The sequence below is a fragment of the Pararge aegeria genome, chromosome 4 (assembly GCF_905163445.1).
Source record: "Pararge aegeria chromosome 4, ilParAegt1.1, whole genome shotgun sequence".
NCBI lineage: Eukaryota > Metazoa > Arthropoda > Insecta > Lepidoptera > Nymphalidae > Pararge > Pararge aegeria.
The window spans coordinates 12,629,100-12,645,373 of NC_053183.1; the positions used below are offsets into that span (position 1 = coordinate 12,629,100).

The 16,274-nt window shown below is 35.9% G+C and overlaps 2 protein-coding genes across 2 annotated transcripts; one reads left to right on the top strand and one right to left on the bottom strand.

Annotated features, from left to right (window-relative positions):
• Window positions 1-3,135: 3,135 nt before the first annotated feature.
• On the bottom strand, window positions 3,136-5,698 carry LOC120637741. Its single transcript, XM_039909719.1, has 2 exons — window positions 5,326-5,698; window positions 3,136-4,132 (listed from the first exon to the last, which is right to left on the bottom strand). The coding sequence occupies exons 1-2, from the start codon at window positions 5,462-5,464 to the stop codon at window positions 3,573-3,575; spliced, it is 699 nt and encodes a 232-aa protein (XP_039765653.1). The 5' UTR covers window positions 5,465-5,698; the 3' UTR covers window positions 3,136-3,572.
• Window positions 5,699-6,583: 885 nt separating this feature from the next.
• On the top strand, window positions 6,584-14,647 carry LOC120623533. The gene is made up of 13 exons (XM_039889586.1): window positions 6,584-6,951; window positions 7,043-7,194; window positions 7,288-7,436; window positions 7,798-7,973; window positions 8,258-8,362; window positions 8,788-8,942; window positions 9,644-9,748; window positions 10,215-10,385; window positions 10,774-10,966; window positions 11,737-11,905; window positions 12,416-12,544; window positions 13,978-14,103; window positions 14,579-14,647. The coding sequence occupies exons 1-13, from the start codon at window positions 6,584-6,586 to the stop codon at window positions 14,645-14,647; spliced, it is 2,067 nt and encodes a 688-aa protein (XP_039745520.1).
• Window positions 14,648-16,274: the final 1,627 nt, after the last annotated feature.

The window sequence follows — 16,274 nt, forward strand, 5'->3', positions numbered from 1 at the left end:
AATTCACGTTTTTTTTGTATTAAGTGAGACAATGATGATGATAATAAAGAAACATAGTATTTGTGTCTTCTTTGTATCTTACAGGTACTATAATCAGGGACAATGCAAAAAAATATAAGTCCGTGACATAAGTACAAGTTCTTCATGATAGGTACTTGTAGACATTGATTTAATTCTTGAGGATATTGCAATAATAAAATTATTCGAAATAGGATCAGCAAATGAAACTGGTTAGGATATTCTTATTAAGTTATCCAGTTGGTAGAATGAACGGTAAGTACAGATCATATTCTGTTAATTCTGTAATCAGGTTGTAAAATGTTGCTACTTCCATACGTTTATTTCAGAGTTTTTGATAATAATAATTATGTCTATAAAATTAATATGTACTCTTGAAGTGAATGATAATCCAGATGTAGTACAAAACGATAACACGCAGTTGGGAGTAAGAGCGGTTGTCATTCCATGCGATATACGGGTAAGTATGTAACTTCCAGAATTCCATGTAGGTTAAATGGATACGGTTGGTTAAAGGCTCATTCACTTCTCACGATAGTGAACTTGGTGTATGCAGATGATAGTAGTAAGGTAGATATTCCTATTGTTAAATTTGAGGTAGCTGTCTCTTGAGTTGAAAAGTGTATGTATTTTTTTAATGGATAGCCCCAGAAGACAAGAAAGAAGAACAAAGCTCTCTCCTATGTGAGCCTTTCGTTGCGCGATTAAGGGATAACCACAGAATTAAGAAAATTCTGAAACTTCATCCAGCAATTATTGCATGCACTGCATTGTGTCGAAAACGATGAAAACGCCTCTCACTCACGTCTTACTTCACACCCGCAGATTGTTGCTTGCCACAAGAAGGGTAGTTGGAAAACTTTTGTAGCTAGTTGAAGACTATACATATATATCTACCGACGCATTGTTGTCTATATTTTATGCTAGAGGCCACATAATAGATTAGACAAACGTATTATGTACGGTTTATCCTCTCTTGATATTTTATATTTTAAGGATGTAGGCGTTCCATCCGACAGCGACACAGTGCGTTTCCAAAGAGAGGAGCTCTTTAGACATAACGTTCTGCAAGACTGCAAACAGAAATTAGCAATGACAATCAAAATGTCAAACAACCCTAACGTTAGTATAATATTATCACATGAATGATTAGAATGAATGAATGCCGTGTGGTGACGGCAGTGTCTTGTAGTGTCGTGAGATCAGAAATCAGAATACATTGTTCACCAGCCCTCTGTGTGTTACGAAGAACGAGCAGTAGCGTCCTTTGTTATACTACTATACCATAATGCCAGCGAGGTGATTATGGGCAACGGGAGGGCTCCTGTTGTGAGAGCCTGCTGAGGCCAAACCGAGTCCGCGTCCGAGTCTAGAGTCCAATGGTGCGATGGTGCGTTTAATATACGACCAATGACAAGGTGTGCCGATTTGAGTAAGTGGATTGGTCGTAACGAGGAGGCTGGACGCAGGACGAGGTATGGACGCGTTTGGCCTTGCCTTAAGGATATATGAATACTATTCTTAATATTATCGTTTTGATTTTCTTACATTGTTGTGGATCAGCAGCAAGCCTCGGAGGACGAATATATTCCAATCGAACATGTTCTTGGAGTAAATAGAAAGCGAATTCGTCTCCTCAATCCGTATGTATTACGGCTCCGTCGAAAGGCGCCATTTGAAGTATATAAGTTACGAAGAATCGATGTATGTTTTAACTCTTCTATAGGAAAGTTCACCGGAAAAAAAATTGACTTAAGATTAATTTGTATATCGTCGAAACAATCAAATTCAATAGACCAAATAAAAATGTTTCAATTAAAGCAGGGAAAAGATATAAAATCACATTTGAACTGATATTTAAGAAGTTGTTCTTAGCTCGGTATATATAATACAGACGTGTATAACGCCTGTATTATACTATTGACAATTCCCTTTCGATAAATTTCATGTCGTTTAATTTCCAGTCGATAAGTTTCGCCGTTGAACTTTCCAGTTATTTCCGTATTAAATAAATATAAAACATTTTTGGTTTAATATTACCGTATAATTTTCATAATTTTATAGACAGTAAGCGGTGTGATCTCAAATACCTTCGACAAAAAATCTGTTGGAATTGCAACTAACGAAAGTGTAAGTGATTTCTTGATACGCTTAACGCTGTAGGTTATTGGTTCTATTTCTGAGATCGCTGAGATTTCTTCAGCGATTTAAATGTCTCTCTCCTTTTATCGATAGTTAATTTGTACCTAATTAAGTCTAAATATTTTAAAAGTTACTTAAATAGTTAACTGAAATATAATTTGTGACGCGACAGCGTTAGCCAAAGGACACTGGCGTAGCCCGTTGCTGTATTTGCTGTGGCTATTAACCTTTAAAAGTTGAGCATCTTTCAGAGACGTTTGCAACGCGACTTATCATCCGGAAACCTAAAAGACGACGAGTGGACAGCGAGTTTTAGTCCTGGCTCATTAATCAAACTTGATCACGATGACCGCGGCCTTCAGAGTTATTCAGTTAAAATACAGGATTTGAAGAAGCAATTACGTAAAACTGCAACTACCAGAGATCCTTCTCTTATTAGTCATTTAGGTACGTTGCAGCCGGAACCTGGAACTAGTGCCCGACGTGGGTCCGCTACGGCAGACATACGCTGTCGGAGTAGTGGTTGCATGCGAAAGCTTTCCCGCAGCTCCTCCTTCAGGCGGTGAATAAGTACGACCCCGAGGTTTTGATAAAGTCTGACATAACCAGTACCTATATCTCCGCGTGGTGCACAGAAATCTATGCGAATTTCCTCATGTAAAAGCAAACCATAAGTAGGTATGCTTTGTGATTGACAATAACTAGTAATACACATTGCTGGACATTTAAATAACTTTTAAGTTTGCTTAAGAATTTATTGATATCCAATCCCGTTGGCTGCTTTCTGATTGCTTAACCTTAATATGCCTTAACACTAGGTACTCCGTACTAGTACGGCTAACGGCATCTTATGCCAGGTTACAAAGTCATTCTCGTTCCACTGCTGAGAAATGAAGACGGATATACAATTTTATCTCCAATGCTTCTCAGCCCGGCATTTGCGATAAGAATCATATGAAATACAAATCTTAGATATTCATCTTTGGTTATTACGATTCAGTTTTATTAAATTCACATCATGTCACTATGGAATTGTCACAATTCTACTTAAAGGTAGATCAGAGGTGCGATTTTTTTAAAGATAAGTTACATCAAAAATTTGTATCATTATTGTTTTCAAGTCACCAGACACCTTAGGGATACCTCACTTATATAAATTACGGATACATGGAAAATCATTCAACTGATTAAACTAGCTGAATTCACATCGCGTTTTCTTAAGTTTGAAATCAGTACTAAAGATTTTATGAATATTAACTTTTCACAGCACTTAGTATTAAAATATTTTATAGGTAAGCTATATTTACGAAATCCTGTCACTTAGCGAAGTGACCATTCAATTCACATGGAAAATTTTAATTAAAAACAGTATTCAAATAGTTAGTTACTAAAGTTTAAAATCAGTAATAATTTTATGTATATTCATTATCGCAGCTATCGTCGTTAAAAATCTCTTTTTTTATTTTCTTTTCAAAATGAACCATGGCATCTTTTTTTTCTATTAAGCCATGCTCTTGTCCTTGGCCGGATAAGTATTCTTCGGCTTCTATAATTACCGCGAATATTTTCTTTTTCACTTGTGTTTGCATCCACAAGGGCATGGTTTTGGTAGTTTGAAGTATACAATTGAAGAATGACTCCAATGCTTCACCTTCATGACGAGGTTCACTTTTACATTCCACACACCTTTTTTTGGACATATGACCGTTCACTAAAACACTTTCGGCATTATCGGTGGTTGTAACATCTTGTTCTGAATTTTTTAAACAACCACTCACGCCCGATGGGGCTTCGAATTCTATATTTTCAGTAATTCGGTACTTCATGTGTGGTTCTAGGAACTGCATTGCTTTGGCGTATTTCCAAGTAGTTATTTGAGCAGGCAATAATTTATTTTTGCCTAGTTTAGCTCTTTTTAGTGCGTCGCGATGATTATCACGTAGTTTCTTCCATTCTGTTTTTGCGATCTGTACTAAAAAAAGAAAACTAATTTTAAAGTTTGTAGGTTGCAGATATGTTTTTGTGGTATTCCACTAAGAAAAAAAGAGGGAATAGAAATTATCTTTAGTAGTACAACGTGTAAATGGAAACCTTTAGAGGTACATTATGTACTGTCTCTTAGATTTATCTGTGAAACAGAAACGGTAATAGTTTTTGAGTAAACCATTGCTATAGTTTTTGAAGTTATACTTCTTTTGGCGCGTTACGGGAAAATGATAAGAGTATATTTTTACGATGCGCGCGCACACCGTCACAAAAAACCGACACCCTGAAGTTAGCTATAAGGTTTGACAGTGTACACTTTCAATTGTCAAAGCCTGCGGGCTCATTCCGGTCATTCAATTGATTAAATTGTACAAAAATCCTAAATTTTAATGTTGAGTGTAACTTGGTTTAAAAATTTTCTAATTTAATTATTTTTATTATGTCCATTTCTTTAATTATGATTTTTTTTTGTGATATTTAAATTAACTTTATTTAACTAGATACTGCGTTATAATAAAACTTTCAATGTACCAGAGGAGTATAACTTCTAACGCGTGTACGTAAGTACTCACACGTATTTTTACTGTTAGTAATCAGATACAGCCCTAACAGCACGTGCAAGATTAATAAAAAAAAAGTCGTCTTTTCACGTATAAAAGGGTTACTAAGATTGTTACTATCACATTTTAGTGATAATAACTGGACCCGATGCACGATGGCTTAAACGTGAGTTGAGAAAGTGGTCTTTAACTTACCGAGAACCTTTCTTCAGAAACCAGATACTTTTTGAACTCTAATCCGATGCCAGACATGTCAAACACTAGACAGTCAGACCCGCCTCGCTTGGATGGATTGGTGGGTATTGCAAAATTTGAAAATACCATAACAAAAGTAGGCTTTACATTATAAAACCTTTGATATATATGGTTTTAAAAGAACTTATCTCTTCAATAAACATCAGAAATAAGTATGCCGCTCCGCTTTCACCTCTCACAAGATAGAAAACACTAAGTTACTATTTGAAAAAGAGCAAGTTCTGCTGAGTTGTTGCCGGCTAATTTAGGGCACAATCTGCTATCCGAACCGGTGACAGTCGCTGCAGACAACCAGACAAAACATTTCAAAATTGCATAAGAAGTATCTAGTAGTGAAATACCTAAACGAATGTAAATAACTTACTATTTGGTATGGAATTGTTGTTATAGCGGTCTACAACACGTTGCCAAGCTTCATCCTTGACATGCACTTCGCGATATTCGGGATGCATTGGGTTCCATAAACAGGGGTGTAAGCGAACTCCTTCTATGAAAGTTTCCATCGTCTAATGATTATAAAAGTTCTATTACTACTTTACACTGGTTTTTATTTCAACGCACTAGCTTGGGGTACACAAAGTTGACGTTATTCTTGTATTCAAGTAGCACTGTGTGATGCTGTGTTTCAAGGCTGTGGTTACTTGATCATTTGTGTATCGCGAATTAACAAAGCACGAACGTGTTCATTTTGATGTAAAAAGCAGACTCCGCTCACTAGTTTGGTGGGGTGACCGGCCTCGCACCGCCTCGCGCTGGCTCGCTCGGGTACGCTCTCTCCCCGACCCTCGCATCGCCGTCGTTCGAAAACCAGTTTTTATGGAACGAGATTGGAAAGTAGGTATGCACGAAATAGGCAGATATGAATAACGTGAGCGTATGTAAAGATCGTTTTATTTGTTTAAGGATAAGCTGTGGGTTTAGGTAAAATATTATAAAACTAAATTTTTATGGACTAAAAGGTATTTTATATAGGTTTGTCACATGAATGATCATATCAATAGGTACTTACTTATCTAATTATTACTCAACAAGATTATAGTGGGCTTCCGCGCGGTTCTAATAAATCATGTTGGAAACAAAGTTATACCTATCTACCTATTGTTGTGACTTGCAGTAGCTTGAAAAAGGGGAGGGAGGGAAGGGTAGGCATAAAGCAGGAAGATAGTATAAAATGCCAAATTTTTCCCAACGAGCTAATACGAAATTTTATGGTTCCTAGCCAGAACTTTTTAGCATGTAAGGATTATATTCCACCGGTACCTCGTAGTATTAAAATTTCTGCGTAATTTATAAAATACGAAAAATATTATTAACTCGATGAAAACTAAATGCGACTTGATGTACCTAACACAAACCTAGATTACGGATTCGCGAAATTCATTAAAAACCTTTTTTATTATTTTTCGCCAGATGATAAACACTTCAACTGTCTGAAGAATGATTCTTCAATTCCGAATTTACGCAACAAAAGGTATAATATAAAAGATTCTAAAGATTATGAATATAATTTTGCGAGATGGACACCTACAGATTTAAGACCACCGAAAGTGCATCAAGTTTACGATAACAAACATTATAAATTACCATCTCATAATATTATTGAAAAACAATCAAACAATATAATGTATGAAGACAGAGAACCCGTATTTGATGCTGCGGATAAAAGTTATATTGATGATAACGACTTTGTAAATTACCGGGTAAATGAAGCCAACAAACGGCTAAATTTAGTGAGCTGTGACAAAGAAATAAATTATAAGGAGTCACCGGAAGTTCATAAGCCTAAATCTAGCAAAATGAATACTAAACTTTACAAAAAACAGTTACAATATAATTTGCCAGATCGTATAAGTGAGGAGAAAGATTTTATTATTTACGAAATTAGCGACCCAGAATTGTGGTACAGCGCTCAGGCACAGTTGTTTGAAAAACTAAGTACTCCTGAGGGAAAGACTGTGTGGAATGACCTAACGAAAGATGAAACGGCATGGTAAGACTACTTTAATCGAGATGACTATGGTTTTATTGCTGATGCTTGATAATTTAATGTTAATATATCATTTATATTTCTAATATTACAGTGTCAATTCTGTAAATCCAGAGTGGTCAAATCAAGACGTTGATATTCAATATAAGTCAGCTGACTTTCTAGCCAGGGAGGATTATAGGCTTCCCAGACCGGATTTATGTTTAGTTGTACCTATAAAACAAGATCACGAAAATGGTACCAAGGGTAATAGCCAAAGTATTTTTTATTTAAGCGAAAAACAAATACAATCTTGTTAATTTAGTCAAAAATGGCTTAGTAGATAACAATAGCTGTAAGTATATAATCTTTACGAAAATACAGATACTATTGGTGAATTTATGATCGTACCAGTGGATGACGTTATAACATTAGAAGACCCAAAAGATATCAATAAACGAGATGAAAATTCTAATTTGAGCTCAGCCCCTAAAGGAGCAAATGACCAGGTGTTATAAAATGTATTTATTAATATTTTTTTAAGGATTAACTTGGATTAATTATTTTGAAGTGGCGTTTTGTGTGGAATTTCGAAATCTCGAAGTAGATAGATACAGCATCATTTTATAGAAAATATAAAACTGCTGAATATAACAGCTAAAGTTTAAAGATAATAACTACTTCTTATAGCTGTAATGTACATGTTCTTATAGCATTAAGGTGTAAAAAAAAACAGAAGATTATCTGTGACCTACACTTTCTATCAATACACAATCATAATGACAAAAATGTAAGATGGGAATAAATAAATAAATAAAATAAATAAATAAATAATAGTTATGTAACTGTAACACTTCGTATTTGTTACAGCGTCGTCGTCAAGTTATAGTTAGATCTGCAAGAGCATTGATTGGTGTTACTGCTGATAACCTGAAAATAGTATCTCGAGGATCGGACAGATATCTTAAATTGCCCCACAAAAAACCTCATTATGCACAAATTGACTTGGAAGCTAGGGCAGACGATAATCAACTTATACTTGTGGGGTAAATCCAATCCAAATGTAGTTAATGAAGCTATTGAAGATCAAAAACCAATTATTAACGTTTTAAAGCGGAATAATACATGATACTCGTTGCTTAACTTCGTAAAGCTTCTTTACGAGTTAAGTTATCATGTGCCAACTCACAACACAAATATCTTGCTCTAAAAGGATTTAGATCTTCCTTAATAATAAAGAAATACAGTAATAATATCTTATTAATACTAATTTTTTATTGCAAGTATTAAATTAACTTCTTTATAAGCCATGTTTCAAATTCTGCTATAGAGTTCTTGGACGATTAACTACTATTGTATCAGACACAACTCGAAGAAGTCGTTCAATGCTGACTGTACAAGCTACAAATACTGGGTTGGCTGCGGCACGTATGAGGTAAAAGAAGAACTTTAGTATAACTTGGATAAAATTGCACTTCGTCCGTCAGTCGATTCGTGTGTCAAAGCCTTAAAGACCAAAGACATGTGGTTTTTTAGAATTCAGAAATTTTTCCAAGGCACTTTTTAAAAAGGGAATAACCAATTTTTATATACTGTCATCATAGATATTAAAATGTGAACGTGTTAGGTGATAAAAGTAGTAGAGCTTTTTGTAACAGAGCTCGCCCGAGCAAATTATCTGTTATAGAAACTGGTTGGATAGAATACCAGGCATCCGATAAGCACGAATTACTGACGTGAGGTAAGATTAAAGAACAAGGTTTCTTTATATAAATGCACACTCGCCACACTAATTCGTATCTTCTTCATTATCTAATTGCCACTAGTTCTGTATATTATATTTTACGTATATCGTTTTAGGGTCTTAACTCGTGGATGCAGACCTGAATTACTAGACAGCAATAGTGACCAAGATGAAACGAGAGCCGTTCCCGTAATTTTGCCTCCGAAACATACCAGAACTTTTCGACTGAAGTTACCCTTACCAATACCTATCGAAAGCGCCAATTGCACTAGTACGTTATGTTTAAAAAACCTGAAAGTTATTCAAATATTTTTTTTAACTTCTCAACCGATTAATGTCCACTACTGGACATATGTCTTTTGTAGAGTGACAAAATCCACGGTCCCGGGGCGCTTGTTTGCAGCGGGACCCGTTGTTTCAAGGTCCGGTGCGTTTACCGGTGCAGGGACGCCATTTCAGCACACTTAAATATATAAAGGCCAACTAAGAGCCATTTTCTTTTAGTTGGTTGCCATTTTCATTTTAAGTTATATACTTTACACAAGAGACCATGGTTTCCTGATCAAACTTATTTTATATATCAAAAAGTAAGCACATGTTCAGTTTATTCAACGGTCTTAGTTACATCATAAATGCATTTTTTTTTTTTTTTTTATAATTTACTTTTTAAATCAAATAAGAATTTAAGTTCAATGCTAGTCTGACTTAGTTGTTAACCTTTCTGTGTTACATTATATTTATATATCAACGCCAGAAGAATTTCTTCTATATTAATATCATAAGTATTATATTTTAGTAACTTCATTAAATAGTAAGTCAAAGCTTATGAAATTCACTAGATACATAGGTACTACTAAATATTTGGTAGCAATCGGTACTTCCCTACATAAAAATATGAATGCATAAATTTAAAGTTTTCATCCATAGGAAACCTATTCAATACATTTTATTATTTCAATATATTCTTTGCAGTTGTTTTACTTAATGACGATGATAAATCTATTGCTCTTCGAGATGTGAGAATCAAACGCGATGATCGTTGTTTCTGTGTTTGGCACTGTGACTGTGTATGTCTGGGTAAGATAAAAATTCTTTAGCATCGATTTTTGGGCTTAATAAAAGCGTGCCTGGTATGAGTTATAATATTCGTGCAATGTGCCTTAACGAGAATAATCTAGCTAATTAAGCTGTAAATTTGTGAAATGAATGTGTGTATTCACTTCACTACGTATGATTTGTCACTCCAATTGTTACCTAAGCACAGCTTTGGCCAGACATGAGACGCTCTTATGCCGACGATCTCTTGCTTATTGGAGACCTAGGGCTGATTTCATGGCCTAGCTTTCTAAACTCGCCATCGCTTCGGTTACACTTAGTAAGTTACTCAAAACAGCTCCGCCTTGTACTAAACCTCAAGTGGGTAGAGAGTAGATATCCGAGATATATATAGTAGAAACCAAGAGATATCTACTATCTTCAAAAGTATAAGTCTAGTCGTTTCAAAATGAATAAGCAATGTTATAGTCTACGCTTTTTTTGTTAGGTGAAGATCCTAAGCTGCTTTGTCGAGATATGTCAGCGGCACAGCTTTTGGCTGCAGGATTGTCGGCACAGCAAAAATCACGCCACGCACGCTCTGTTTGCTATCCGGACATTGTCACTCTTAACCTGTTTGTCACCTTTATAGGGGTTCTTATAGCTTTATTGATTCTTGGTAAGTGGGTACCTATTTAACTATTTTTCTCATCATAAAGCCAAGGCGCAAGCCAAGCGCAAGGCTTAACCGCATATTCTAAAGTTGGGACAGCACAGGCAAAGCTGGGAAATGATTGTTTAAATCATGTAATCAACGTTTGGTTATAGACTGACTTTATTATTATTTGTACAATATACCTGCACTTATGAACTACCATAGCGCAACTTGCACGTTAAACTCTTTTCGTACCTTGCTCTCCAGGCTTCCATTTTAAGGCTCCAGGCACATAAAACATGGGTTCTTTCAAATCAGTAGTAAGGCATGATCTCTTAAGCAAGCACAAAACATCCTTACTTACCATCACGTGTAATTGCAGCCTGCCTAAAAACTAAATATACCTAATTAGGTTTGTTGAAAGCATTACTCGGGCTGGCTTGCCGCTGCGTAGCTACGTGGGGTCTGCACCGATTTCTAGAAACGCCACGGAAGCTCGATCACTACTACGAAAGATCGCTCCGCAATCGACGAGTGCTGTATGACGACGAGGGGTGGCCGATCCATCCCGATACAAAAGAACGAACTGTGGGTCTTGTCAGCGAGTGAGTTATGACGTGCTTTAAAACGATAAAGTGGGTAATTAGGTGATAATGATGACTATTATAATATTATATTATCGTCGTAACTTACGTTGGAAAATATCGCGAAAGTAGACTTAAGATAACTTATGGAGGAGCCAGTTTACTGATTTTCCGATATTGCTGAGTTTTGAAAATAATGGTGTATTGAAAGTTAATATTCACTGGAGTTTCTTAAAATTACTTAGGTAGGAATCGAACGATTCCGGATCACTCGTATTAGCACTTATCTACCTATCATTGTTAGTTACGTCACATAGGAGAAACGGAACAGAGTCAAAGCTTCTAAGAAGTGCCAACCCTACCAAAATTTATACCTATTTTGGTAGGGTTGGCACAGGAGGATACAATTTAATAAACAATAGTTATTTGTTCAACAAGATGGCAAAGTTTGTTTTTGTTGTGATTGCCTAGTTTAAATCCCGATTTAGTGAAGGATTCGAGCTAGGAAGATTTAGGTTAATTAGAATCCTGAGTCTAGTGAGGCATTCCAAGGCACAAGAAACAAAAAACTTTGCTATCGCGTGATACATACAACTTTTCACTTCAATAAAAGAAATATATATCGAAACATCCGTTTTTTCTCTGTGGTTACGTTGCATGGGACTATACAGTATGCTGTAGTTAAGGGACAAGAGAGAATACGTATCCTCAAATCTAATGGATAAGCTTAAGTTACTAGTGGCTACATCTGTGACTGTCTCAAATTAGCTGTCCATGAAATTTTTTTTCAGACCGATGGAATTCATTTTAAATGTTATATTTTTCGTAACTTTACCGTGTCTAATGCTTTGGGACGCCATGAGGAAACTCTGCCGTTGTCAAAGGTTGGACGGAAACTCTGAGCTTAACTATAAAATGGACGAGGATGTGAAAAGATGTTTTAGTTCTCACGACGTTCAGGTAATTAAGTACTTACTTATATGACAGGAACTGAGCTGATACTTGGAAGTGTTCTTGCTGGTCACCATTATACAAAACAGATAACTTGATAGCAGCGGTTGTATTCCTTTATCCAAAGAAATGTAGATAACAACTAGGTACCTACCTACAAGGTAAAAGAACATGGAACCTGGTCTTAACAGCAAGGAATTGCACTTTCTGAGGCAAATGCTATCTTATGAGCGTATTAAACTGTCGTGACTGGTATATTCATTACAATGATATAAATAGCTGACCTCACTTCGACGGTTTGCATTAAACATGCCAGTCTTGTTTCGAAGTAACGCGTGACACAAACGCGCTCTTAAATGAGGAGTTCGAAACAAGTCAGGTTTACTCTTACGGGAATTCCCGTGCCTTACAGCAGTTTATATATTTCATTGTAATGCTATCATTGCTTTGTTCAATAAAGTAAGTAAATAGTCATTTAGCTATCTATGAATATAAAGTGCAATTCCTGGCTGTTTTTAGGTTACGAAGCGGCAATTGCGACGCCGCCGCCGTGAACTTCATAGATGGATGACACCGCAGGCCGAAGAGCTAACCGCTGGCATTTGGCAAAAAGGTTTATCTACTCTTGGGGAAAAGACGCGTGTTTATGTAAGATTTAAACCACTTCCGGCGGTGCCATTTTAATTGGGTTTATAAGTTTATAATTGGGTTTCTGTTTTCTGTTTCGGTATTCACTCAGTTATAATCACTAAAACCGATTATCACCCAAGTTACTTAATAGAACCACCAAAAGTTAGCCCTTCTTTGCAATCTAACTGGTTCCGAACGTGTAATAATAATATAAGCTCGATTGAAAGAGGAAGCCTGATCATCATCATCACTTTTGGAGCTAAAAGTGGGAAAAATTTAATGTAGGTACCTTCCTATGCTGTTTACATCAGGCCATCAGGGCTACAAAGGGCCTAAGTACCTTTAATAGCTTTCTAATAGTAATAATTGATCGACCAAGCAGATGGCCCACCTGATGGTACCCATCCGCTATAAACAGAGTAGCACTTCGTAGGGTATACGAGGGACACTTCACAAAGTACTGAAATGTGTCCATCAATCTAAGACGTAGGTGTTAAGCATTAGTATTTACACCGGTGTACACTTCTGGTTGGCGACAGCTAAGCTGCTTGCCTACTTCCCCGGAGGAGCTCTGTCTCGAAAATCATTGTTACTACAAAACCTCTCCTTGAATAACGAGAATTTTTACTTTTGATAGTGCGGTACAAGGCAGAGAAGGCTGAACATTTTAAATGTTCTTAAGGCCGTCTTTTGCCATCAGCAAGATTGAGTAATACTCTTTTCTCTTTTTTTTTCTAAACTAACCACAGTCTGACAATGTATTGCTTGTAGGTATACAATATAAATTCAAAAGTTCCAGACTGGCTTGCAACAAGCGTAAATCACGAGATTTGCCTTTTTTTATTGCAAGCCAGTCGTAAGATACGTTGTGATCACCCTGCCGGTCTTTACCAGTTCGAGTGGTTTTTGACAGTTTTGTAGGTTTATGGTTGCTTTGGATGCTATAATAAATAAATATAAATAAATATACTCGACAATACACACATCGCCATCTAGTCCCAATTTAAGCGTAGCTTGTGTTATGGGTACTAAGATGACTGATGAATATCTTTTATATATAATATACATAAATACTTAGATTATACATACAAACACCCAGACACTGAAAAACATTCATGCAAACATTTTCCAGTAGTGGGCAGGTAGCAGGGTCGCTGCAAACTGCGCCAATCGGCCTTCAAGTTATGTTAGTGTATACACAGTCTTGGAGCATACTTTGCACGTTGTGAAAGAATATACCTAGCCATTACGTTTCATTAAATGACATTTACGTAATGTCTGCATTATGTGTCTTTTTAATTTATGGTAATTATTGCTATCTTAACCAAATAGGTAGGTACTCAAGAATGTAAGTTCTTTAACCTAGAAATTGTAACCAACATCTTCATAACAGTATAAAGATCTGATCGTTTCTTTAAAATTGTATGTAACATCATAAAATTATCACATAGTTACCATTACTTCAAGATAAAAGTGGCTTTCGGAAAACCTGCGAACACTCATCTTATATTGATTCCGAACAAGATGACACTGAATATGTTCTGATGCAAATGCAAAAGAGCAGGGAATCGCTTGCGGTAAGCAACGACTTTAATTCATATCGATGGCTCTAGACATGCTACACTCGATCACTAATTCTATCATCGTCAACCGATGGATGTACAGAGCTAGACATAGACAGATGCAGACTGCCTGCGACTCGGTTGATATCGTCTGTCTGTCTTCTGATGGCTCTACTGACTCTAGGTTTTTCCGTGCGGGGATGCAACTCTAAAACCTAAAAGGCTAATAATTATTAAGAGTTAAGACCCCAACGTCATTCGGTTCTCTGCAGGGTTACCTTTAAATAAAAAATGTTGTGTCTCCCCACCTCCAAGGCAGGTGCAATCACATACTCAGATCACAGAAAAGTACCAAGGTGCCTATTTCCTACCTACGTACAAAATGTGAATAATTGGTTCAATGCTCAGCAAGACCGTCGGAGCTGACGTTTTTAGTTTTTCTGACATTATTTTAAACTAAATGAATAAAATATATTTCTTAATCGTGCAGAGAAGCCAGCAACAGCTAGAAACGAAAACATGCAAGGAGATTACCAACGTTGACGACGTGAACCGATAAAAATACCAACTTGACTTGTATACTTTGATGTTTTATAGATTTAGATTCTAATAAATTAATAAATACTGATTCTTACCTAGTTACTTGTCTATTTCATAAAAATCTATGGTAATTCTAATCGTATTAGCTATTAAACAAAGTACCTACCTAATAATAGTGGTTCCCCTAGTTCCTGCAATTTTACAACGTTAAATTCGAAATCTCTTAATTTTGGGAGCAGAGATTACCCTGGCAAATGGCAATGTACGAGTATTTAGATGTCGCACAGGCAAGTCGCCTCCCAGCATTGGTTGACACAGCATCACAGAGGAAATTGCAGGGTTACTTATTTGTAATTTTATTCTTATCTAAACACAATTTTCATAGTTAACACACATCATAGTTTATTAAAAACACTTGATGTATAGTATCGATGCATTGAATAATACCAATATATTGTAACTTCTTTAATGCGATTTCGGTGCAAGTTGACGCATTCTTTACGATTTTTATATATTTCATTGTAGACTTATACTTCTATCAATAGCACTATGATAAAGATTATTAATAATAATTACTATTAATAATTAATACTATTACTTTATTAATTATTTAGGAAGCCAATGCCGTTTACAGAATCATGAAAGGTGGGATGGATATTTTTTTACACGCATTTCCCCAAAAAGTGTCGTAAATGTAAATTAAAAAAAAAAAGAACTGCTTCCAAATTTGAACTGTTTGAAACTGACATTTAGTTAACATCAAATTATGGAGGGTAGAGGTAAGGAGAGTCATCTTATATGGGAGAAAAGTTGAAAAAGTGTCCAGTGTATGCGCTAAATAACAGTTCAAAATAAGTAACACAATGGCGCTGGTGGATGCACAGGGTATGGTATGAATGTAGCAATCGTAGATGAATTGAAGTATGCCGAGTTAAAAAATTTAATGTCATTATCGACTAAAGTAGTTAATTATTGAGAATTTCAACAACTTACGTTGTACAAAATATTGTGGTAAATATAACCTTACTTCCTTGTATCTCCATACTTCCTTGTTTATTTTTCAAGCCTACTCTAACAATATTTATATTTGGCGCTTCTTTTAAAAGTTACCCTGATGCAAATGTGGCGCCATCCTAATTTAATACATTTTGACGACACTTTTTCATATACACAGATGACTCTCCTTACCTCTACCCTCCATACATCTATGGAGGGTAGAGGTAAGGAGAGTCATCTTATATGGGAGAAAAGTTGAAAAAGTGTCCAGTTGTTGCGCTAAATAACAGTTCAAAAATCCTCCACAATGGCGCTGGTGGACGCACAGGGTATGGTATGAATGTAGCAATCGTAGATGAATTGAAGTATGCCGAGTTAAAAAATTTAATGTCATTATCGACTAAAGTAGTTAATTATTGAGAATTTCAACAACTTACGTTGTACAAAATATTGTGGTAAATATAACCTTACTTCCTTGAATCTCCATACTTCCTTGTTTATTTTTCAAGCCTACTCTAACAATATTTATATTTGGCGCTTCTTTTAAGAGTAACACTGATGCAAATGTGGCGCCATCCTAATTTAATACATTTTGACGACACTTTTTCATATACACAGATGACTCTCCTTACCTCTACCCTCCATACATA